Source organism: Patiria miniata, unplaced genomic scaffold (genome assembly GCF_015706575.1).
Source record: "Patiria miniata isolate m_02_andy unplaced genomic scaffold, ASM1570657v1 HiC_scaffold_20, whole genome shotgun sequence".
Taxonomy (NCBI): Eukaryota; Metazoa; Echinodermata; class Asteroidea; order Valvatida; family Asterinidae; genus Patiria; species Patiria miniata.
The window spans coordinates 16848074-16875273 of NW_024037059.1; the positions used below are offsets into that span (position 1 = coordinate 16848074).

Sequence of the window (27200 nt, forward strand, 5' to 3'; positions counted from 1 at the left end):
TCAAGAAAGTACACATTAAAATTTTTTTTATCTTTTTTGGAAATGTCCGCGTTATTTAAATATCCCTCCGTTATTTTTCACAAACACCCACCCTCTTTTAAAGTAAAGAATATTTTTTTGTTTAATGCCGCCCTCTATGAAGGAAATATTTTTTCTCTTTTTATTAAATACCGCCCTCTAGGAGAAAGGGTGTTCCCCCTTGTCTGTAAACACCGCCCTTTGGAAACAGTTCATCAATGAATTCAAATCTTACAAAAAAAACTTCGAGGAGAAAAAAATAGGGGATTTTGTTTTCACTTGCGGTATTTTTGACTGACCTTTTAAATAACTAAACAAACCAACGAGGCAAACAATTCTGGCCATTTCAATTTATTCTTAATCTTATTTTAAAACATATATTAGAGGATTATGGCAAAGTTCTAACTCTAAGAAATGTTTCCATACAAACTTTAAATACATGGAAAATAGTTGAAGACTACCTTTGAAAGTTATTAAATTTCATAACTTGATTTTTTGCATTTCATTAAATGGTTTTTCTTTCAAAGTTAGGGGAAATCATTTTCGTATTTGATACGACACATTTATTGTAAGTGTTACACGGTTCGAAATTAGCGGTACCCTGCTAGCCAAATGCAAGTCACAACAGCGGCGGGCTAGTCAAACTATTCCTTAAGTAGCCCGCCTGGCGAGACAAAAATTATTGGGATACGGCAAAGATGAAAGGACAGGAAGAATTAAATCATTAAATTCAGAAAGAAAACCTCATTAATTTGTGTCTAATTTTATGGTTAAATTATTAGAGCCGTTTCATAAAAACATAATTGCCTCAGAATTGAGCCTGAAAATATGCCATTTTGTATTTGAGCCACAAAAGAAAGGCGGGCTAGTGAAAATACCCGAGAGCTAATATTAAGAGTCTGTTTCAGTAGCCCGGCTGGCTAGTGAACAAAAAAGTTAAGGTCTGTGTTGTAACCTCAGCCTCATAATGCACGACTCTCGAGTGTTGTATTCGAGTCACCTACATGATTAGTGACCTACTTCAGAAACTACAAAACGACATCATTACCCTTTGTAACTGGGAGTCCAAGTGGCAGATGCGATTCAACATCACCAAATGTTATGCCATGCACATGACCCACAAAAGAGAACCTCTTCTGTCATCTTTTAAGATAAATGACAATCCTCTCCAAACAGTCACAAATCACACCTACCTGGGAGTAGAATTAAACAACAAACTGAACTGGGCTGAACACATAAGTAACTCTACTACTAAAGCAAACAAAGTTCTTGGACTGTTGCGCAGGAATCTGTTCAGCTGCTCCACCAAAGTTAAAGAAACTGCATATACGACCCTGGTCAGACCCAAGTTAGAATATCGCGCCAGCATATGGGATCCATACCATCAGGACCACAAAAATAAACTGAAAGCTGTCCAACGCAGAGCGGCAAGACTCGTCTGTAAGGACTTCAGGCGCACAAGTAGTGTCTCATCCATGATCACCCACCTCGGATGGAAATCATTGGAGGAATGCAGAACCATATCCAGACTAACCTTGCTCTACAAATCCATTCACCACAAAATCGCAATTGATGTTGATCAGTACCAAGTTGATTCCAAACGGGACAAAATCTTAACTAGAAAATTATATTCATTATCCTTTGTTCACCCTACATCTAACAAGGACTGCTACAGATATTCTTTCCTACCAAGAACAACAGCTCAGTGGAACCTACTTCCTACAGAAGTCAGGGAAGCTACTTCAGTGGAGTCCTTTAAGTCAAGACTCCATGAGATGCAGTTGTCTTCAACACTAAGGGCGCCTACTAACAAAATTGTTTAGGGATGCTGCTAGCCACCACTCACCTGCAACCTTATATCCCATAGTGGAGTTTGTTTGCAGTATGCTACAGATACAGATACTATTTCATTCAACAGAGCACAAAAAAATCACAAAACTGGTTTTAGTTTCCAATGATAATTCTCTTTCAGAGATTATTTGATTTTTTTTTTATAATTTAACACATTTTATGCCATACGGGTGGTTTACTCTTGCTCAAATGTTTACTACTGCATTGGGAAATTAATAGATTTTTTATCAATATTGGAAACAGACGGCAGCTATCGTAATATTTGAATAAACATGCCACAAAACACACAACTGAAACTGCAAATAAAATAACTAAATTGAAAGTTAGAAATCCCAACTAAGAAAGGAAATCACTGCCAAACATTTACTTTGTAAATGAGCAATTTCCCTCACCAACCAATCTGTTCTACTTTCGCATTGCAAACAGTTGCTCGGCCAGGCCCTTGATTTCGCCTGCCTTGGTGGTCTTACTCAGCCAATCAGAAGGCAGGGATTCGACCCCACCCTGAGCTCCCAGACAAGTCCCGATGAACATGAGACGAGAGACGTTGTCTCCCCCAGCAACCATGGAAGGACGAGCAGAGGTCACGAAGTCATCGGTGGCATTCACCACTCCGTGAAGGGCATTCTTGAAGTTGCCCGGCATCGCTTAAATATTACAAAAAATTTAATTTTTGGTTAAAAGTTTGATATTGTATGTTGTCTGTAAATTTAGATCCAACATTTTCCTTGGAAACAGCAGTTCATGTCCAGAGGGAGAAATTACAATCAAAATTTGCTCGAAAAAATGAAAGAGCCCCTTCACGTTTGAGATGTTGAATGCAAGGCGTCAAACGTTTTTACTAATTTGAAGGTATTCATAGGATGGAATTTTGCGTCGGGGTGATGTAAATCAAATTAGGTTTTGCCCCTCACCGATGTATAAACACTGTTTACTCAGTGTGTTACCTCCCGAGTGAAAGTTGGAAAAAATCACTCCAGTGGGACTCAAACCCACGACCTCCTGCTTTCTAGTGCAGATGTCTTACAACTCGACCACCGAGCTAACGGGATCGGTTGGCTGGTTCGAATCTGATGTACATAGCAGTGGGTACCGCATTAACTATTCATAAGATGTGATTTTTTCCAACTTTCACTCGGGAGGTAACACACTGAGTATACAGTGTTTATACGTCGATGAAGGGCAAAAGCTAATTTAATTTGAAGGGACTGCATGATTCGACCAAGCACCTCCCTTTTTGGGACAAATATGATAAAAAGTAAGACATCATGTCGGCCATAATTTGAGCCCTATACAAGTTTCTCCCACTAAGCAAAGAGACCTTTGTTCAACCATCAACTGCCACTTACCACAGCTAGAGCCGTTCTTCTTTACCACCTCAGCATGGGGTTCGGTCTTGGTCTTCAGTACCTCTTGAATGGCATCCTTAGCCTCGGAATCCACAGAGCTCATCATCTTGTCCACAGCCTGAGGATTGGGACCGTTCAAGACGTAGTCCTCCACAAGCTTAGCACCTGTGTGAGAGAAAAATAGCATGAAACAACTGAGAATATTGCTATTACCCTGGATGGGATGCCAGTCCATTGAAGGTTACTCTTAGCTAACGCGGGTACCCTTCTACTCCTGGGTGGAGAGAGGCAACTGGGGGTGAAGTGGCTGGATGTGAACCCTTGACCCTCTGATCATGAATCACAAACTGTATTCAGAGTACCAGGCAACCACATAGATTAAAATTTGGACTTTATACCAACCTGCCAGTGCAAACCTGACAGCGATGTCATTATTCTGAGTGATCCTCACAACAGTCTCCACGTACTCCATGAGTTTAGGATCACCAGCGTAGAGCGCCACCAAGGGACTAATCTTGCACACGCCATCCATCTAAGGAAATATCACACAATAATATGTGTTATTTTATAATACAGTTATCATGTCCAATATTCCCCTGTTTACATTACGCATAAATACCTGAATGTCAATGGGTCATGAAGAACAAACAATACAAATTTTGAGTATCGACTTCAGGATTTATTTTTGGGGGGGGGGGGGTGTTTAGGGGGAGGAGGATTTTTGCTGGTGTTGCCTAACTGAACTTTGATCAATAAAAACACTGTAACCACAAAACAGCTGTCAAGTTCCTTTTCTGTTCTTCCAAAAGAACTCTCTTGTTGGGAATATATCACATCCTGAAATAAAAACTCTTGTTGCTTTTCCATCAATCAATGAAAGGATGTACCAGCACTGCCTGTGCATAGTTGTCAAGCCTAGGCATCTCCTATGGTCCCTCCTGGACAATCATTCACAGAAGCACTGTGGGAGTGTCTGGCAAGCTGCTGTGAGGAACAGACCACAATGAACAGCAGTCTGACGACATGCCAGGCAAGCAAGATACACGGTCCATACATTAAAGTAATGGTCACAAAGTGAGTCCCATGTATGACTGACAGAACTCTAAAATATCAATAAATTTGTGTGTGAAGTGGAAAAAATGATATCCCCTTTTGTCAGGTGGCAATTTCAGCAAAGTAACTTTAGAATAATATCAATTTGTTGGTTTTTTAGGGGGGGGGGGGGTTGGGGGGGGTGTTAAGAAGACACATTGATTGATGATATTGCTAACTTTCTGTGCTTCATTCCAGACTCAGACATATTCTGTCACCATGATTTCAAGACAATAATTTCAGAACTTCTCTGGAAGGCCTGTCTTCATAACATCTTTCAATGTCAAACTCAATTTCTCATTGAGCCTTTTCTTGCATGTCACGTCAAGTCCCCCTGTGGTGCTCAGCAATTCCTACTTTAATTACTGCAAGAAGTCTCAGCTATTTATGGGAAAACAGTCAGGAACTCCAGGCCAGTGACTTCCGAGATAATTAGCAGACAATCGGCCATACTACAGGGGGTCTGAACCTCAACTGATACATCTTGGAAGTTCAAGACACAAGCAAGTTCTATCATGTATTTTTATGTTTGTGGATTTAAAAAAAACTATACTGAGGTCACCAAATTCCATTTACTGCTAAATAGAAAATATCTTTAAGGAAAAAGTGCTGCTGCAAGCTACTTACAAACTCAGATGATCTGAAATACATTGTGAACTTGGGAGGACCTTATGTTTTTGATTTTATATGCAGGAAGGTCTCAAGGCCTGAAGATAGGATGTTTGCACTTTTTAAAAAAAGTGCAGAGTCTTTTTTACAAGGTCATTTTACTTGATCCCAAAGAAAACTTCGACAAGTTCAAGATTTTATCTTTCATTTTGTAAAAGGGCATCCCTGTTTCATCACATCTTGAGGTCATCACAGGTTTAATAACTGCCCCCGAATTTAATGCATATCAGTGGCCGGGGATAATTTGGTAATCACACATGGAATTTGCATGCCTGGAGTTACTGCCATTCCGACTTCAGTTTTGCAAATACCGAGATCAAGCACAGACCATGGAGCTAAAAGCAATTTGAACCTGTAGGCGTCTCAACAACAACAGCGATGTACATTGTAAAACTAGATGTCGTAAGGCGTGTTGGTAAACCCACTACAAATTTTCTTTGGGATAATACCAATGCCCCGAGCAATGCTGCTGTTTTCTAACAGGATAATTTCTGTAAATAGAACAGGGCACCTGGACTTGGGAAGAGTTTAAACACCTGGATGGAGCTAAGAGAAAATGGAACGTGGAAATGTGGGCCCTTGGCAAAAAAAAAACAAGGATTATATAAATAAAAGGGGTCAGAAATTTTGCATTCCTGTTAAATGGCCGCTTTCAATTTGAATTTATATTTAGGTTAGGGATTTTCAATTGTCTGAATACAAATACTATTTGTTTTTCTTAGGGAAATGATTATTTTATCCATGCTATGTTTGTGTTCGTTTTTCATTTTTTTTGATAAATATATTAAATTCAGTTCCTCAGTGACTGTACATGTAGAAGGTAGATAGGTAAACAAATTTATAAAACAAAGTGATTTTAAAAGGTTAATCTACGAAATTAACTTAGCAATTCAAAAAATAAACTTTTAGAGTTGCAAAATTCATAATTTCCCAATTTCAAAAAAATAATTTAGCAATTCTGAATTCAATTTCTCTTTCAAACTCCCCACAAAAATGCTCCCTAATTCTCTTCCCAAACTAGTCCATGCCCTATCCTCCTTTTCAACATTCTCTTACGTTGATTGGAGTTCTTCAACGTCCTGAGGGGAGTATTTGAAAATGTTCCATGAGTGCCTCTCAAGGGCTCTGTGGCACCCACGAACACACAGGGATATAAACAGGGGGAATTACGGACCCAGACAACATGTCTGCTACTGAATGTTGGCAGTTATGACTTGCGCATTAAGTCAAGTGCCGTCTTGCACCCCCACAAAAATGAAACTAGATATTTAGGAATAGAAAGACGCCAAAAAAAATTGAACAGACGGATTTTGACTCAAGAGCCTGACTGTAAACCTCAAAGTCTGACCCTGACCCCCCCCTCCCCACTTGGGCCGCAAATATAGGAAAATCATTCAAAAAAAAATTGCACATCTGCTAAACCCACCCCCACCCCCCTAACATAATAGCTAACACCCCCCCCCCCCCCCCCCCCCCCCCCCCCAATGAGCCAAAGCTGGATCTGCCCCTGAAGACTGTTTTGAGAAAAGATAGAAAATTGTCTTTCTTTCTCAGACACAGACAATAAATTACAAGTGCCTCTTCAACTTTTTTGGGTGGACTCTGGGGGTGGGGGTGCGATGAGTTCCATTTTCAAGAGAAATACACTCAAATATTTCAAACCAGACTTTCAACACTAATAATCATTACCCAAGTTTCAAATTCAAGTCAAGTCCAATTAAACAGTCAGACCAGAAATCTTATTAATTTCTAACCAAATGTGACACAAACCTTGCTAGAATAGACTTGCATTGAATACAAAATGACGTCACGCTTTGTTTACATGTGCGCTTTCCTATGAGGTGGAACGCATCCCACCCGACTCTCATAGGAAAGTGCACATGAAAAAAACCGTGACGTCATTAAGTCTTAGGTCTATTGGGATTTTTGGGTTGCTTTCAACAGATAATAGAATTTCACATTCATCCCGTCAGACGCCAACATGTCTACAGTAGCAGTTTACTGCACTTTCCCCCTTGGTGATCCTTAAGTAGTGCCTCCATGGAACATCTAAGAATGTTTTCAGCTTACATCCTTCCTACATGCTTCTGTATCGCCCATGACTGTCCTATTTATCAGCTAGTCCACTTGAACACGCTGTGAATGCACTCTTCAAATTAGCCTACATTTTCTACAAAACGGTGTGAAAATAGCTGGAGATATTTGACAGCATGCATTGTTAGATGCTGAAAAATTGGCCACTACATGTATATGAGGTCAGTACACTTTCTGTGGGGTATTTTTTTTTGGAAAGAAAATGTTCCAATTTTACCTGACCTCTTTCAAAATTCTAACTGGATGTCGTTTGTGCTTGTATGGACCATTAACTCATTTATGTTCGCAAGCGTCATTAGTTAGATGGCGATGACACTAATGACACCTCGGAGGGTCGTTTGCCACCATGCTTGCCATCCTTCATGACACATTGTCATTAGGGTGGGGGTTATTTACTGGGCTAATTTTCGGGCACCTGAGATAAGGCTACTGGACCATAGTATATGTCAATATTTTTAAATGACTCTCTGCCAAAGATGTGAAATATATGCATACATCTCAAGATATGGCACAATAGACCGATATGTACGTGAGATGCACTATTTAACCCCTTAACGCCAGCTGATGCATGGCTGCAGTCCGCTAATCTGTCCTGTATGTTGTAAGCCATGCTATGCCGTGGAATGCGGTCTGTGGACAGTGCAGCTGTCACCGGACAAAGGCCGATGTGCAGTCATGCATGTAAGCCGGTAAAGTGAGGCATGACAATACCAGTGTCAAGGGGTTAAGAAAAGAAATGTCTACCTCCTGTTTTCCCGAGTACCTACTCTTCTTTTTATTTCTCTTGTAGCCCTGTACCTGGAGTGGTTTTCAACCTTGTTCCGGGGAAATATGCATGAAACACAATCCCTTGTTAATAAATTTCCTATTTAGACCAAAACTGGGAATTTATACTGATCAATTCATGCATGCACAGTATTCGAAATGCAAAAAAGACTTTGTTATCATGATATCACAAGTACACCCAAAGCAATGTGGAAAATTTGAACAGATTTTAACTCTGGCAAATTTTACTTCAACTGATTCTGGACCTCAAATTACAATGTACAGTGTACATGTACCTTAAAAATTGCATTGGTGTGAAGACCACGCAAGTCCACAAATGTCATGATGTCCTCTTCCAATCCTGACTTTTTTTAAGTTTCAAATCTCTGATTTCAAGGCCACCATGCTCACTTACATCTTTGCTTTCCGTGTCTCCAGGTTTCTCCTTGTTCTCATTGCAGTTTTTCAGGAAATTTGATATATTATGACTGATCCATGGTCCGTTGATTGGTTTGGGTCCCGAGTGGTCGATATCGTAGGCACTGCCGGGGCCAAAGGTGGACTTCAAACTGGACTTGTAACTGTCCACATTCAACCCTGAATAGAGAAATGAAGAATGAAACAGGAACAGAGGAACTATGAGTCTTCACTTGACTTACAAATGCATCTTTTCAGAATGTTGTCAAACATCTTTCTTGATGAGCTTAAAATTCATTGTTAAATTTGTACAATAGTGCCTTGAACCTTAGCTGAAAGGAAAAGTCCAGACGTTTAATACATGGCATGGTGTATGGTATTCAAAATATCGGTACATGGATAAAATTGTACAAATATTAGCAGAATTTGAAGGACATCCTACTTTAAATTAAAGTATAATACAAAACAAAGACATTTAAGAACCTCGACACCAATGAAAACATATTTAAACATCCGATTTTGAATATCTTGGACATTTTCAACGTCCAAGGAAAGTGCAAGATTATTGTTTACAAAATCTGGTAACGGGGCACGGATTTCATGATCAGTTGTTCTATCCAGGAAGCTACTTTTTGTGACAAACCAATCATTTTTAAAACAGGGATTTCATGCATTCATATTTTTGAGATGGGAACAGGATTTTTTTCCCTTTCCCACAGGCCAATCCTATTTGCAGGTGTGAGGATCATGCGATGATACTCCCTACATGGCTGACGTGCTTTCGTTGAGGTCAGCATGGCTGCAGTGTCAGGTGCACTCACGTCACATCGCGATGGACGCTTACTCACACCTGAGTAACTTTGCCATCTTGTCTCTTCTCGGGAAATTATATCCTCTTGGAGATATAATCTTATTTTCAAAATCCTTCACAGCACATTACATTTGCCATCTTGCGGGTGTTAACTGAGTCGCAAAGTGCATTATGTTGCAGAGCACAGTCCTGTCACAGTATTTTTTTAATTCAAAGAATAGAACTCAAACAAACAGAACAACATTGATTTTTTTTTTGCAGTTTTAAAGATGCATCTTGGAAAGGAAAGAAGCTTTTTTGTACCATGACTGCATTGAGTACCCTATGTGTGTACATTTAATAAATCTTACGAAATATAAATTACATTACCATCAAATTTCTCTGTAAGTAATATCTTCACTGAAGACAATCCCAGCTTTCTTTGTAAATGGTTGTCTACTATAAATATTCAGTCTCCTCACTATGACTAGAGCAGGCTAGTCGAAACTTTGAGACCAAAGACAATTTCTTTTAGAACTAAGCAGGACTGTTCTTATCAGAACTAAAACTACTTAGCGAAAGTTGATAATAAGCAGGACAAGTTCTTATTAGAACTAAATATCTACTGAGCGATTACCACATGGCATTACCACAAACCAATTCGATAATGATACTCCACTATGCAAAGCCTAAAATCTTGCATGCACTAATATTCTGTTCAGCTTATGAACTGAACATCATTTGGAAATCCATGCATGTACCAACACAAGGTGTACTCTTGTAGCCCGAGAAACAACATTTCATTTCTACCTGGCCAGCATTGGATTCCCCGTCTCCCAAGCAGTTGCCGTAGTAATAAACCACCAATGTCACTACCGGTAGAGCACTGAGGCAGAACACACACAGAGACACACTCCAGCACAGTCAGTGTGGCTCAGGATACCTGCGTCATTCCAGCCTTGTGAATCATCTTCATCCTTCTAGCTCTGTGAAGATGCCGGCCGGTCCTCCTTCCATCAATCTTGGCTGTCCCGTGTGAAAACATTGCAAGAGGAAGTCCACGAGGACTCAGGATTTCAAAGAAAAATGGATACGTTCTGACACCTTTGACTTGACGGCATCTTTAAGGTATGTTGAAACATCTTTTCTTTTCGGGAATAAAGAAAGTGAAGAAATACAACACGTGTCATGTGTGTAATATGATAGGTTGTGATGGAAGCAAACGCAGGTTTTTTAAAGTATAGGAAAATGACGAAAAACCTACGTGTGACAGAGTAGTAAAATGTACTTAATACAATAAGTCGGCTAAAGGCCTTCCACCTGGGGTACTGTTTTAATTGGGAAGAGATATAAGCGCCAAAACCCCTGCATGTTCAAACATATAACTCCAAATACTCCTTGAATGTTTGATGTGAAAACTGAACCAACGTCTCAAATTTCATGTTGTCTTGAAAACTGACGCCACTCATCAATGACTGATTGAAACACTAGAACAACTCAAGCAATTTGTAGAAGGAACGGCCATAAAACAGCACATGACAAAATAAGTCTTGAATTACACTGAGTTCCAACGACCAAATCAGACAGACCCAGACATCGATTTCCAGGCAGCGATTCGTCTGAGAACTTGATCTGATTGATCTTAACTGAAATTTAATATTCCCTTCCCCCTGAGGGCCTAGATACATAATCTAGGGTAAAGTGATTCTAATGAATATTTCAAGTTGCTTGACATTTAGAATGTCAGTTCTAAGACTCGTGGTTAAACAGACAGTGATGAAGGCTTAGTGTGTGTGGGTATTATGCTAATAATCAATATTCATTAGATGCATGGAATTCTTAATTGAATTGCCCGTAGGAATGTGATGTATTAGTGTTTCTTACTTTTGTGGCTTGACTTGAGGACGTAAAATGTGGTTCTAAATGCCCTCTCAACCTTTTTTTACATTTCTGATTTCATCTTTGATTACATGAATATTTGCTTTGTTTATTCCTGACCTTTTTTGACAATTCCATAAATGAAATCTGACATTATGTGGACTTCAGCTGTACAATACGTTATATAATTTGTATTCATAAATACCTCAGACAGTTTAGCCATTCCTATTGGTCGAGAGCCCGTCACGTGGCCGGTATTAAACGGATGATAAAGACATGGCTAGCTGGTCTTAAACACTTTTCCAGTGTCACAATAAAATGTGGACTCCTAAAAATCCAGTGCCTCTTACCGTTTCATTGGTTGAACGTCCACAATCCTCACGTAGGCATGCGCAACACTACAAGCGAGTCAGAATTTTATAGTTCTAAATTCAAAACGCAACGCCCCAGGTGCGTTCTGCGTGACATCGCGCAGAACATGTTACGCGCGCGTCAATCTCCATAAAAGGGTTGTTTACATCTTACTCGCCAGCTGAACACTCCATTATTTTGCTAGAGGGATGTTTCAAAAAGCATGAAGTGAACTTGTTGAACAAAATCGGGATTTTTTGAACGAATTATTTGAAAAATTTTTACGGATAAGGTATTTATGAATGGGAATAAATATGTGCTCGGTCGGTATTTATCACTCGTTTAATACCGCTTAGAGTCTGGGTGCTGATAATTACCCTCGCCTCCGGCTCGGGTAATTATCAGCACCCAGACTCTAAGCGGTATTAAACGAGTGATAAAAACCTCCAGAGCACACATTTATTCCCTTAATAATATGGTTATATTTAAGCTATTATTTTTTTTAAATAATTATTTCCTGTGCTACCCGTACATGTAAAAATGTGTACATGTTAATACATCTTTCAAGTTCCTGATGTTGTGACATGTATAATCTTGAATCATCTTATAGCAATTCTAGGCAACCCTAATTTAACTACTGGTACAATGTATTGTATCGAGAAAGCATTGTAAAATTGTGTTAGGAAAAGAAACATTACAACTCTCCACTTGGGGCGGGGCCATAATTGCTGATTAAAATTCACAAAATACACAACCCCTTTAATGATACACATCTCCCAAATTAACCCTTTTCAGAGAATACCAATTTTCTTTTATTTATCCTGCCGCAATCAGAACAAAGGCCTCATATTGGATTTGCAATGTGACCAACTCTGATACAAGATGCCGTCCCCATCAATAAATATCTCATCCATAAAACACGGTGACACAGCAACCGCGGAGTAGCCATGCAATCAAAATGTGTCCTTCTGTCATATCCGTTGACCGGTGCTTCTAATGACCCCCCCCCCTTCCCCAAAGCAATGCCTTAATGTAAAGATCAATATTCTTAACAGCACGAATGTAATTAACTAAAATCCCTCCATACAACTGACCAAATGAAATCATCTTTGCAACGGATGTCACCTTCATTAAAAAGATGGGCACGTATGAAATATTAGAACCCAAAGATAACAGAAGTCCGTGTACCAAACTTAGGTTTACAAACGAACTCCAAATCAGGATGTTTGAGATGCTTTCTAGACTTACCAAGGAGTGTATTTAAACAAAGTGGATCGGGCGTATTTCAGATTAACAACGTACCACTGGAGTGAATTTACTGATGACCCTTGCATTCCGGGCGCAAACCTGCTGACGGCCGCGCCGCTAATGACTAGGTATATTTAGCCACCGTGCCCACGGGATGGACAAATTTAGACAGCGCTAGACTAGTGATATTGTGTTACACGTTCAGTCTGCATCGGGAAAGTAAATTGTCAAGCAGTCTGTCTATGGACAGAGTCAAATAAAGAAATGATTCCTTTCAATGTGAAAAAACATTAGTGCTCAGTAAAAAGTAAGTTATTTTATTAAATTAGTTGTTATCAACTTACACTGAAGGTTTACCTAGCAAGAAAATCTTGAAAGTATAACAAAGTTGGAAGTTTTAAATTATTTTGGTTAAATATACAAATTAATTGAGACTAAAAACTAACTTAGCCACAAACTCTTGACAATGTAAAGATTGGAAATTGCAAAGTGAAAAATTTCACATAATATCCAGGTCTTATCATTGAGAAACCCCAAGATGCGATACTCTCTTTAAGCCTCCCATCCATCAGTCTCCAGTTTCCTCCCAGTTTTCCTTGACGCATACCCCCACGGGCCTTTCCGTAACAACCCCTGTCAAATATCTCCCCTCCAGCGCATATCACATAAATGGCCTGTCTAATCTTTCAAACCTCGGCCCAACATCACGACCCAGTACAGCAAACCATTCACAAGAAGAAAAAAGGGGGGAAAATCCATCCATTAAGTTACAACTTGAATGCACTTTAGCACATTTTGGAACATAAAAACCTGTCCCACGGCAGAAAATTCTAGCAGGTGGAGTCTACACACGCAACATGAATGGATCTCCCCAATCCCTGAGGCAAATAACCCTCAATTTAAGGCCGGGAAACTCTGATACCCAAACCGTTCGCAGACTCCAAAGTTCTTTAGTCTTAAAGTTTTTTTTCTTTTCGTTTTATCCATGTTGTGATTCATTCCTCTACTTAGAATCTGTCTCCTCTGCTGTCTGGGAACTAGCTGCTTTATATTCATGGAGTGGAACGTAGCATGTCGTGATGCATTAGTCGTTGGGTAATAAGACAAGACGAACCACTGTCACACCTTGCGAGTGTGCCTCGCGCGCTGACGTGGGCCGCGATGATCAATATTTCCCGGCTTTGTTTATCCCAACCGTTTTTACACTAAGCGGGAGGTGTTCGGAAACGACCTTGCTGATTGGGAAATCATGGAATTTCAAATGAGTGCTCTGCGGGAAGCTTTAAATGTAATGTAAAGTATTTGTTTCTTCCTCCTGGAAAAATTATGAAAACAATTAATGTATGTGCAGCACTGCTGATTTTACAAGAGATGTTAATACCTCCACCCTATTTAGTCAAGGATTAAACACTTTCATTTTCTCAATCAATAAGCACAATTTTTGGGCTCACAATTTGAACAGAAAAAAAAAACCTAAATTGAAGAATGCATGCCTTAAATGGTTTGAAAGCTTGTCATCATATTTTATTTTTTTAGTAGTCTGTGAGTCGGTACTTCATCTTTGAATCTTAAAGTCTTATTGTTCTTAATGTAAGGCGCATTTGATCAATTTTATTTGGATAATGCGCAGTAGAAATTTTAATATTATTATTATTATTATGAATGCTCGTGATCAATTTGAGTAGTTTAGTGTAGGCATTACATCTTTAAACGATCACTCTTTTTACAGCATCAATTAACTGGTTAAGCGTACCTTTGTTGTCCACCAAGGACTTCAGCAAGACATAGCACTGGTCACCATAGGCACTCAGAGATCCTGTGGGTACTTTGTAGAATGGACATTGACCCTCTGGAATGAACTCTGGCTTGTCATATTTGGCCACGATGGCACCGAGGTCCGCTGTGTTGTAAATCCAGTGAAGAGGAAGACCTTCATAAGTTAAAAAGAAGAAAAAAACAATAGGAAATTGTTCATGAAAATACTGTTACAAAGAATTAAATGCTATCATGATATTCAAGGCACCTTGCTTAAATCAAGGAGAAAAACTCAACACAAAACAAAGCCAGGTTATAGAAAAAAACTGGAACAAATTTAACAGCCAGTACATTCTTCACTCAATATGACAATATGGAATCATACAGATACAATGTCACTATTAAGTTTTGCCCTTCAGCGAGGTATAAACACTAGACGTCAGTACAACGTCCCTGCCAAAATTCACTACAATGTTTACATGTATGTATATATCTACTGCACAATTGTGAACTTTCCTTCAATTTTACACGAAATTGTGAAGTCAAAAATTCTGAATTGTACCAAATCTAAGTCCCAAGTGACAGCCTACTTTCATTCAGCTACTGTGCCAAACTCTGCACCAAGCCACATTAGAATCACTGTCAACATTCTCATGTGAGGCATTGAGGGAGTTTCTTTGCCAAGAGTGTGGCGTTCGTCGGTCTTAATTGGGCCGAGCTCTGCTGAGGAGTCCATCCTGCCACAAACCGGTAAGCACAGGATGAGCAAGCAGCTGTCCCAATACCAAGTCAAATAATCTGCCAGCGTTGATGGAGTCTTGGTGTCTAGATCTATAGTAATGTAGACGGAGGAAACATCGATAGGAAGGGATACGTGCAATGCAATCTCTCATCCGTATACAAGATACTTTTGGTGGGTCTATTTTCAGTAGTTGTATGGATTTGCTGCATAATATCTTTTACGTACATTTAAACCACATGATGTGATGCACTTGTTTCCTTGATCTGATATTAAACATTCACAAAAATATCCAACCCACAATTGACTGGTTTTTTGGTCATATCCATGACCAAAAAAAATGGTACAATATACTTGTTTCCTTGATCTGTAATAAATATTTTACACAAAAAAATATATACTTCCGATAATAAAGACAGAAATGACCAATAAACACATACATGTGTAATTCGATACACTTTAAATATTCTAAATCCCGTCTAACACGAGATTGCGTTTATTGAGAATGGCCAAGCAGGAGTAATATCCCAAGGATTAATCTGGAACAGTGAAACAAGCAAGTGTTCCTAATGAAATTCTTGTCTCTGAAGTTAAGTTAAGCAATATCGGGGTCTTTTGTTGGTGAGACGGGCCGGTAATTATATTTGTTACAGATATGAGTAATCGGATCAGCTGCAGCTGAGCGAGAATGGAGGGGAGGATGTAACGTGGGGCCTTGTGTGGTGGGGGAAGGAAAGACATCTTAGACGAGGAGAGACTGAAACAAGGATGAAATAAGCGGAGGTTATTTCTGTTGTGAAAACAAAAAATCCTACAGATGCTGGAAGATGTAAAACTGATCAGTTGGAATTTGAGAAAGATACCTTTCCTCAGATCACCCATCTCATAATATTAATAATTTCAACATGATTGACTTAATAAACATCTACTTTGCTATTGGCAGTGACATAAACCAAAGCACTGAAACGTCAGAATAAAACTCTCACATTTGTACAAATTTAGTCTCCTTGGCACAAGAATGTTGTTCGGTTGTTGATTTCACAATTTGATATTAAAATCACAGTGATAACCGCAACAAATAATCTATCCTAACTTTTACTTCCAAATTTGCTGAACTAGAAAGTTCTTGCCCAAGATTTGCAGACTAGATTGAGATTCAACTCTGTTTTCTTCCAGCAAATTATTTCCCACTTCCAAAAGATGAAGCACCCTGCACTTGACATTACATTGCCTCCTGGGAAATCTTCCAACATAACGACGATTTCTGGGATTAAAAAGATCCCAAGCATGATGTCATCTAGGGTGATGAACTGCTGGGGAGAATTGAATGTTTTGAAAACAGTCCCGTGTTTGCATAAAGTCTGGCGCTAAGCTAAACAGTGCAACATTCATCTCAGGCAGTGGAGCATTGCACTTTTGTCCAGAAGCTACTGTTAAAATGTTACATTTCTTGTTTATTTTGAAAGATTTTGTTTCCTGCACAAGGCAGTGAATTTTTAACCTTTTTGAAACTTTTTTTTTCAACTTCCACAGAACAGTGGGATTCTGTTAGGTTTACTATAAGAATGTGGGAATTTTTACCCAAATCTGAATTCAATGTCTCTTTTTATGTATCCTTTTAACACTTCTATTTATTCAATAAACCACCCTACACTGAATTTTACATGTACATTAAGTAGAATACTTTGTTTTCAACCAACAATGTAATTGAAATTCAGTTTCATATTCTGTAATCAGAATTTGAAAATGAAAACGCCTTATTTCACATATGTACATGCTACATACTTCATTTTCTTTTCACAAGCAGTGAAATTTAAATCCAATTTCAAATTCTGTATCGAAATTTTAAACTGAAATCTAATGTTTATGGAATGCATTACACATGTGGTACCACACACAAGCTCACTGTAAATCAAATGTGTACATAAATTGTGCAGAGTTTTTAATCACAGGGCTCAGTAATATAAGGTTTTAATCATCTCACTTAGTCCGACCAGCAACTTGATGAATGGAAAAAATTTAATTGAAACTTGACTGTCACTTCCTAAACAAAACAAGCACAAGGCTGAGAAAAGATACCGTCCTGAGACACTCAACAACTGTGTTGCAATCGTGCAAACCGGATTAGCGTGTGTGAGACGTTACAGAGAAATAATAACCAGAAAGAAAAATATGTTCTGATGATGATACAGATTTCACAAAGTCACAAGCGTGAAACAAGGTTTTCTCTGGCCGGCTGGCTGGCCGGCGCGCCGAGTCAAGTTTACCGATGACTCATCCAGTAGTGCTCCATGTTTCTCCTTTGGCGAAAGGACGTTGGAGAATTTATGATGCGAGATAAATTTTGTCGCCGATCGGGCTAGGAACTCGGAATGGAGAGATCGCAGAGGGGGGAGGAAAGAGACAGGGGGACATTAATCGGAAGAAAATAAACAGGATTCCGTTGGGAAGATGAGTAAAAGAAGAAAAAGGAAAGATGCGGCAGGAGTCAGAGATTGGAATGAGGAGAGGTGCATGAAATGTCAGAGAGGTAAATTATTAATTTATGATGGAGGATGAGTTTACTTCCCTGAGGAGAACGGGAATTTGAGGCGGTCACTGAGGATTAAGATCACTGATTGAAAAAAGTAGCCGTGATGAAACGCATACAACGATATATGGACTGACAATTACAAGAGACCAGGAAAGGAAATTGGTGATATATTTTAAAAGCTGAACAAAATATATCGGTTGAATTACAAACGGATTCTTAGGTGAAGTGTGATTATTTTTTTCTAAACTAAATCAAATTTACACTTTTCAGTAAAAGTCGACAATACATGCATGGACACTAAAGTTAGAATTCTCAAAAGGGGCGATACATCAAAATAAACCAATCATCTTAGAGCTTTTATAACGGTATTAGTCAGGGCTCCCCTATAGAAGAACGTGGAACAGTCTGACCCGACCCAATCACTGCACAAATCACATACTCCTTTCTTCCCCAGGCCTCAGTTTACTTTTGGGGATTGCCGATACTCACAGTCATCGACCCCCAAAACATACCAAGGATGCTAAAAATGGGGACAGTGGGACACTGGGAGTCTAGTTCCTGCCCAGATGCTGGCTATTTTCAGATTGATGAGATGCTCCATGGATCACTGCTACAACAATAATCAGGTAGATTCTTTTAGCCTGTTTATAAATATCTTACATGCAGTTAAAAAAAGTAGCTTTATTTAAGACATGGAGTTTTGTCAGTTGAAGACAAACACTTAGCTGCACATTTGCATGATTTTATCATCTTGTGTCACAAACCTTTAATATGCGCTTTGCAAATTACCGGTAAATACATATTTACAGTGTTACTGTAAGCTGGAAAATAGAGGAAAGGATCTCTTTTCTGAAGGTTTACAAGAAATATTACATAATGTGTGACAGAGCATACAGCAAGAAGCTCTATAATAAGGACTGAGTTATTTCACTGACTGTCGGTATTATTACGGTAATTTGGAAATTAAATTTTTCCGCAAGATTAAATGTCCGTGTAATGCTATTACACTACATGTACATGGAAACGTTGCAATAAAAAGGAAGCTGTTGAACTTTTACTCCATCTTGTTCTGACAAACTACATTTCCAACTTCCAAGCATTTATTTTCAGCAACACTTTTGTATCACTATTTTCTCAAACTTGATTATTTGTCTCAACTGTCCCTCATCACTGGAGACGCAGGTAGCGAGCTGTTTTAAATTGTTGTCATTCATAAGATGTCTTGTAGTTATCACTTGCTTCTGTTGCCATGTTTGTTTTGGCCAGTCAAAGCCCCACTGGTCTCCAGACAAACTAATCGTTTCCTCAGCTCCCACTTAAACTCCGACCAAGCTCTCTGCCAGTCAGGAAGCCTTTCAATCATTCCAGGGGGCTGAGATAAATCGGCCAAATTTAGCACCAATTCCCTTGAAAGGAATTTGGAAGCGGTATTGCTAAGAGCAAGCACACTGCCTCCCACAATAGGAGACATAGAGAAAGGTGAATGCTGGGCGTACATGTATTGATCACTTGAGGAGTTTTGCGGCTCATTTGGGCAAGTGTACAAGTGGTATGACTGCACGTTTTGTTTGTTTTGCTCGGAGGATGAGAGTGCAGTTGCTCGCTCGGAGAGCAGAGAAAGTGCAAGTTGTGCTCTATGTTACAAGTAAATGGGAGGTCCCTGCCCACGGCATCACAAGGAGGATTAAAGCAAACATGCTGTTGCCGTGGTAACAATGATGAGGATGCCGAGTTTGCTCAGTAATGCTGCAGTGAAGATGTTGACATGTAGATGTAATGCAATGTCATACAGGACCAGTGGTTTAACAAGCCTTATTCACGAGTTGGCCATTTTTGTAGAGTTACCTGAATGTATTTCATGGCGCCAGACTATTTATGCAGGCACAATGCAGCATTATTTTACTGTCATTTGTTTTTTAAATATGGCTTTAAACATTAGGGAATATTTAATTACAAATTTAAATTATTCATTGAAGCAGACTGGAATTTGTTATGAATTAACTTGCTTTCATTTCTCTTTCCAAGTTCCAAAATTTAAGATTGTACCTACATTTTGCTTGAAACTTTCCAATTCAATATGGCCGACTTGTCGCCTACTGTTTTTACATCAACTAATACTATGTACACTACTACAATCTATGTGGAAAATGTTAAGGAGCACACAATGTACTTGAAGTACTTATACACAATTATTTTGTCTATTATTAATGACTGTATGTCTCAGTCTGGATTTTCAAACAAACACATTTGTTACTGCAAAAGTTCTATGCACATCAGATGTTAAAATGAACGCCACCTGATAAAGTTTGAAACAGTAAAACCAATTGAACAATTTGACATTTTAATTTCAAACAGAATATTCCACGACCTTTTTTTTTAAGAGTGAAAATCTGGCATGGTCATCACGTTCAAATGCTTTGGATTCTTCAGATCCACTCCACATCCCATCTTAATGGATTTATCCCCAACATCTGAAGCCGAACCGACTCAAAATGTCAATGACGTCAAGATGGACTAACTGACTAAGTACTCAACCAAATAAACCTTATTAAGAAAATCAAACCGAGACAAACATAACTTAGTAAATCAGAATCAGATGTTCTGCAAATTAAAAACAGTAACATTTTTATGACTGTAAACCGAAGTATTGTGGAAAAAAAATCTAACTACATTTGTATACTGAAGTAGAATTTTTCTTATATACTTAATAAAAAGCCTGCTTTGAAATTGATATCATTAAGATTTCTAATCAGAGGGCCTACATGCGCAGTCTTATCCCTCTGACAGTTTTTTTCTGTGAAGACCCCCCTCCCGCTTTTCAAATTGTTTAATATACTGAACAAGAAATTGATAAACCCTAGCCAAAAACAAGTGCGTATATTCATGAGTGTTTATGAAAAAATAAATATTAACTTTGCTGATAACATTGTGTCCATAATTGAGTTATCAATCAAAGCTTGTTAGCTGACCACAGATGTCCCCAGCGGACTTCTGCTGAAGTCATTCAGAAGATGCATCAGGTTCATCAATTCCTTTAAGTTACAGCTAAAAGATTTCCAAACGTACTTTTTATCTGCTCAAAAAGGAGGTGATGGATGGCGTGTGCTTCTTTTAATACGGTCACAAGTTAATCATTTCAGATGTGGGAGATATAGCAACACATGGCCTTCATGAAGTCAACCATTTGTGAATAATTTCTAATCTAAGACTCATTGGAATGCGTCTGTGGCATACCATGGTCGGCGAAGAATTAAGGCGCTCAACTGAACATACTATTTAATCTCTTGCCATAGAAAGCCATGGGTTACCCTGGAGGGACAAATTTGTTTTTACTATTTGAGAACTGCACATGCATCTTTACCAATTTCTCGCCAGGTACATCGTACATTATCATGCTTGTCAAATTTCCTTTGACATTTAGAATTTCTACATACATGTAGTACGCATTCATGTAAATTATCAAAAATTGTACAAGGAAAGTTTAACAGCAATTCAGGGAAATGTGGCCCCACCCCCTTCCTTCCTTGAACTAATAAACAGTAATGCTTAAGTTCTTTAACCGCTTCTTGATAGGATTCAAATTCACACTGCAACACGATCCATGTAAAAGCTGAACCAGACCTTTCAATATACCAAAACCAAGGATGCGTAGTGCTTTAAATCCACTCAGACAGGACAACATCCATAATTCCCTGCATTCCAACGGAAGCGGGAAGACTCGATATGGAAATGCTGTGCATTTGATACCATTTTCACCCCGAGACATTTGGAGCGGAGCCTCGGGATAATTCTGCAGCATCTTGTGCCAATGAGCGGCAAGACGCTGTCTGGGAGAGAAGGGGAATCAATGAACTGGGTGAGGGAACGGAATTCATTTGCAGCAGGGTTGTCAATTTAGACACTGAGAAAACTTTTACCAACAAAGAAATATATATATGTTGGTTACCTTTCACCATTTGAATGGCAACATGTTATAACCAGTTTACTTTCATACTGTGATCACAATGAATAACATCAACCGATGTCGCCCCACTGGAAGAAATCTCAGGCCAGGGGGCAAGCCACAACATTCTTTTGTTGACCAAAATCACACTGAGGACTTAGGAGGCTCTGTTCATGAACTTGGACTAGACTGAGGGATTTGAACTAGCATTGAAACTGGGAATTGGCCACTTTACAGAAAGTTCTTTTGTATTTTGCCCGATGGATGCAGTTGCTGGAGAAATACTTACCTTAATTTAAAGACTGAAATTATTTTTTTTTTAATTCAAAAGGTAAACTACAGATTATGTGCTCCAGAAACAGTTGTGAAAGGGCCTTGTTTGTACTATTTTTGATATTTTAAAAAATTGCCTGGTAAAAATACACAAACGGCTTGCTGTTTATAGCAAAATAAGCAAACGGCTAAATTACAATTTTATGCAACTACCTGAAAAAGTACCAAAAATACTGTAATATAATCTGATGGAAGAAAAACAGAAAAGTAAAGGCTTGTTTTTCTTAATCACTACTGTAGTTTATGGATTCAACTGAATTAATTATTTAATGAACAATTTCAGGGACACAACAGCAGAGTCAGCACTAATGAATGAATTCAATTTCAAACAGTGAGGGTTGCATTAAGTACTGCGATAATATTATCTGATGTAAAGTGCATGAATATTTGATGTTGGCTCAGTCATCAACAAGTTAAATAGCACCTGCTGGAAGCATTCAATTGACAAGGCACAGACGCAGGCAAGCAAACAAGCCCACGCTGCATGGCGCCACTGACATCCACCAAGCCATGGCAAATTGGGTTTGAATAATCAGACAGTGTGATGGGCACTCTACTGAAGAAACTAAGATGGACATTTATCTATTTTGTAAGGCACATACCAAGAAACAAATGAGTATCTGAATGCAGAAATTCAAGTAGTCAATCTGGTTTTGGCAGCAATGGGGTGAGCCTGGGCCAGGTGTGGGCGGAGGGGGAGGGCAGGGAGAGGGGAGGAGTCCACAGGTGTCAAGAGGGGACAGGCAGAAAAGGTGTAAAAAATTTGACTGGATCAGATCATAATAAATGTATGTAATGAAGGGTTACACTACATATTGTATGTCATTTACTGATGCAACACACAACCGATGTTCCAGAACATGTATTCAATAAAGTGCAAAATATATTAACACAGGGATGGATCTGTCTGGGCCTTTTAATAGTTGACCTGGCCATGTGCAAGTGTGGGTTCAGGTTCAAGGCCCGATCAGTTAGCTAGTACAGTACGTCACAAGACAGTGTTGGAGTGTTTCACTGGCTAGTTCCTGTACCCCTCTCACCGAACCCCTAGTATCCGCCTCCTACACAAGCAGCAGTTCAGCTGCCACGAAAGGAGTTGTAAGGCTTGGCACTCTTTCATTTTTGGCCTTCTCTTTGTCTCCTCTTCGATTGGGATAATGGTTTATTCAACTATTTTTTCATTATTAAAAGTGCCTACCTCCCCAAAAAAATTTGATTACTAGGAGAGTCTTGTGGAAAAGGGTTCGTCCCTGGCTGTTTAGAGGCATACATGTTCATAATTATCGTATTCCATTTAAGTCTGGTCATGGTTTGATACCCATGGCCCGTTCCGTCACAAACCAGTCGGGCAACCCTAGGATTCTATACATTGCCATGGAAACATATTGTGTGGGTTATTATGGGTCCAAGGTTGTTGAATGTCACATGCATACAATTTACATGTATACGATCAGACATGCTTATGAACAGACTGCAAGGCTGATTAAATGACATGCAAATATACAGGTACATGTACAGGCTTTGTGCTCCATGATAGAATTTGTACTTCATAATGATATTGCATTTTTTTTTGTGCTCAAATGTACTAACTTGCAAGTAAATATTAATTAAGAGACAGTTTTGTTAAGAATTTTCATGAATTTTGTCAGAATATTACAAAGTACAAAAACCAATGGAACATTCTATGTATTACTATAAAACAATACATCATAAATAAATATCAAGTGCATTAGACAAACGTGCATGCTCTATATTTCTAAATCCATAAAATTGTCCCAAAATGGGTTGGGTTAAGTAGATTTGGGAGGATCAGGGTTAAAATGAATTCTATTACAACGGCTGAAAGCAAAAACAATACAAATCTTGTAATTTTACAATAAATGGAAAAATTTAAAATGAAAATTAATTTATAATACATTGGTATTCATATACATGTACATGTACATGTACATGTATGCACACTACCACAGAAATCCAGACACCTATAACAACACAGTTTGAAACTCCCCTAACATCTTATTTTCAAACTGATAAGGATTGACTAGTTTGTACTTGGCCAAGACTAATGGGAGTTGACACACTAACCATGCAGGTCACCAGCTGGTGCTAGCACCAGTGTTGACCTACATGTAACAAACAAATGACCACAAATACAAGAGTGTCAATCACATATCACCTGTCAATTACAAAGCAACTGGTCAATAGACAGCTTCCAAAGGACAAAACTGCAGGACCTCTGAAGAAAGTACAGACAGGTTAGTGCATTGTCATGGTGAAGCCTAAGGTCAAAATGGGGACCAATCATCTAGGGGGACAGTGGTGACACTGACAAATTCAGGCAATGCTTTATTGAAAATAAATACAGGCTTGTTTTAGTGCCCAACAGGCTACTTGCAATGATTTTTTGTTGTCCAATGACAAAAATAAAAATTGAAAAACCCAAACAATTTAGTATAGGATGAAATATTAGGCACTGAAGAAATAACTGGCACATTATTGGTATCAGGGGAGGTTTTTATGGTGCCATTAGAAGCCAAGTTAATGCTGTATTGGGCCATTGGGACCTGCCATTCAGACTATTGTCTACCCATGGCGTCTATACTAGTCTACCTACTTCTGTCATCACAAGCTTTTAATATTACTAGTATTCTGACATTTGAACAAATATAAATTACCAATTTGGAATAATCTGTAAATTATGCATATAAATGTATTACAAAATTTACAATTAGGGAGAAAGGCATCCGGCAATATGGTTGTCTACATGTTTTTTCAAGATGTCGTCATTCCTTGATAAATTCTTAGAAGGATATTGTAATCTTAGTGTGCTTATGTTTTCCCATAAAACATTGTCAATGTCATGGGATTAAAAATAATGATCCTAACATTCAAAGCACCCTTTGGAGTTCCATACACCTTTAATTGTTGTTTTGTTTTGTTCTAAAGCTACATTTTCTCACCCACAATAATAAAAATCAATGAATCAACACATCACTGACAATAAAACACCCACAATCTTAATGCACATAATACTTGAAAAGTGACAAATAAAAGCATGTATACCTGGAGCCACTCGCATGAATGAACTGAGCACACATGCACACACAAGGCAGTGGCACCACCCTTTCTGCATTGAGCGCACACTCCCATTTTGGCATTAATTAATAATTAAAAGAACGAATTGTTTATTGAACATGAACCGGTCTCGCATTTTATAGAAACTGCAATTTTTGTACGCAATTTACGGTTGGTGCTGTGCGATTCAGCGCGGTATTGCGCGTTCATGGTACATCGTGCGCATACGGTGATCCCCATCTTTATTTTTATGTTGCATTTTGTCGTCGTCAACATCATTTTACCCCCAAATTTTCCCAAATTTGTTCTAAATGTCACCAACTAGATAGGGAAAGGGCCCTAGACTATACGATTTCCCTGGTTCCCATCTCGTGGATTATGTCTTTACGATTACGAAGTCACGACAAAGAAAGCATGGAACCAGACGAAGATTCATCATGGTAAAAAAAGTTGTGCCGGTAAAAGAGCTAAATAAATATCGGAGACCGGTTCACACATGCACTCGGTCAAATATCCACTGATTTTACTTAAAATGATTATGTAGGTGAGTCAGTGTTAGCCCCATAAATGTGGCCAATTTACTGGACTACCTCCGTAAATAAAGGCCACACTTTGAACATGTGCCCGAAAATGTAGAACTTTGTCAAATTTTTATTTTCACATTTAGACTTTGTAGTTTATTTATGCTTTAGAAGCACACTCACCCTCTTTAAAGTGATAGAAAAGTAGTCCCTTCTTTTTCAGATGTCTAAATTTCGTATAATTTCCAGGTTCGTATGCACACGTTTGCATATCTAATATCCAACACGGAATTAGGGCCTACACGAAAAGTAGACATCTGAAAATGCGGGACTTCTTTTCTATCGCTATGAAGAGAGTGAGTGTGCTTCTGAAGCGTAAACAAACTACGAATAAAGTCTAAATGTGAAAATCTAAATTTGGCAAAGATCTACATTTTCGGGTACATGTTCCAAGTGTGGCCTTTATTTACGGAGGTAGTCCAGTAAATTGGCCACATTTATGGGGCTAAGACAAGTCAGTGCAAAAATTAATGATATAAATCTTGCGGATTACCAAGCAAATTCATATAGGCCCAACTTTGAAATGTGTGTGTGTACTCAAATTTGTATCCTTGTGGAGACATTTCCACAATAGGGAACAAAAGATTGTATAGGCCTACATGTATGTCTCAACAGGGCAATTTCTATAGATGAATAGTCTCCACAAGGTTTTCACGAAATAGATATATGGATTTTACTCAAAAACTAGGAATTTCCAAGGTGGGTTGATCTGTCGCAAATGGAAGAGTTTTAGAAAACTCTGAAAACTCTGAGCCACAAATCTGAAAAAGAAAATGTAATACTCTGCAATAAAATGTTTGAGACATGTTAAAATAATAAAAGAAGAATATTCTTATTTATTTGGGGATGGGAAAAAAAACCTTTAAAATGTGGCGGGGATCGGGATCGAACTCGAGTCGTCCCGCTCACTAGAGCTTTTGCTTAACCACTGCACCAAACGTGCTTCACAACTTTTGGTGGGAATTTAATACATCTTATAATGCAGCCCTATCTTAAAGAGTACAGCGCCCTCTGTTGATATGGATTGCCGCCGGCAAACCTTTAGTAAATGTTAGTTTGCCGTCATTACCTCCGGCAAAATATCCACTATCTATTATTAATTTGAAATTTCAGTCAAGGAAATTAATTCTGGTTTAAATAAGAGCATTTTGAAACTTCACTTTGAAACTCAAAAACTTTACTACACGAAAACAAAGAAATGTCTCCACAAGGATACAAATTTGAGTGTGTGTGATTTTCTGAAAGCTGTGTTTATAGCTCCATGACTAGCTCAAGCAACGAACCCAGTCTGTTTTGAGGGAGTGGCAAGTATTCGTAAATGCACGAGGCCCTACCGTACCTGCAGCATCAGCAATAAAACCTCCCACAATCGCACCGATAGCGCGGCTCGAAACGGAACTCATTTTGCAGATTTTTTCCCTTGCACTGGACTGTACAAATCGGAGATGAGATGCTGGGAAATGTGTGACACACTCAGGTCAGTGCAACAATGATATCAGCAAAATTTTCAACCGGAAAGTTAGATGTTTACGCACCGTCTATCTGCACAAATAAACGTTCAATGCACATGGGCGCAAATTCCGGGTGGAAAGAAAATCCCACTAACAGTAATTTTTATTGGCCACCAGTACACTGGGTTCTTGCGATAAACCAATCAAAAAGGCTTTGACTTACAGGCTTGTAATTCAGCAGCTTTGACCACTTGAGGGCGCCATATAT

At 38.7% G+C, this 27200-nt stretch overlaps 1 protein-coding gene across 1 annotated transcript; it reads right to left on the reverse strand.

The window, feature by feature from the left end:
- Positions 1-348: 348 nt before the first annotated feature.
- LOC119727626 (crystallin J1A-like) lies at positions 349-27053 on the reverse strand. The gene is made up of 6 exons (XM_038199588.1): positions 26821-27053; positions 14276-14452; positions 8254-8435; positions 3621-3750; positions 3219-3383; positions 349-2516 (listed from the first exon to the last, which is right to left on the reverse strand). The coding sequence occupies exons 1-6, from the start codon at positions 26882-26884 to the stop codon at positions 2275-2277; spliced, it is 960 nt and encodes a 319-aa protein (XP_038055516.1). The 5' UTR covers positions 26885-27053; the 3' UTR covers positions 349-2274.
- Positions 27054-27200: the final 147 nt, after the last annotated feature.

Coding starts and splice junctions, on each gene's coding strand:
- LOC119727626 (XM_038199588.1), bottom strand. CDS start 26,884: ATGAGTTCCGTTTCGAGCCGCGCTATCGGTGCGATTGTGGGAGGTTTT. Junction 3,751..8,253: donor GAGACACGGAAAGCAAAGAT/GTAAGTGAGCAT, acceptor ATATTTCCTTAG/ATGGATGGCGTGTGCAAGAT. Junction 2,517..3,218: donor GAAGAACGGCTCTAGCTGTG/GTAAGTGGCAGT, acceptor GTAATATTTAAG/CGATGCCGGGCAACTTCAAG.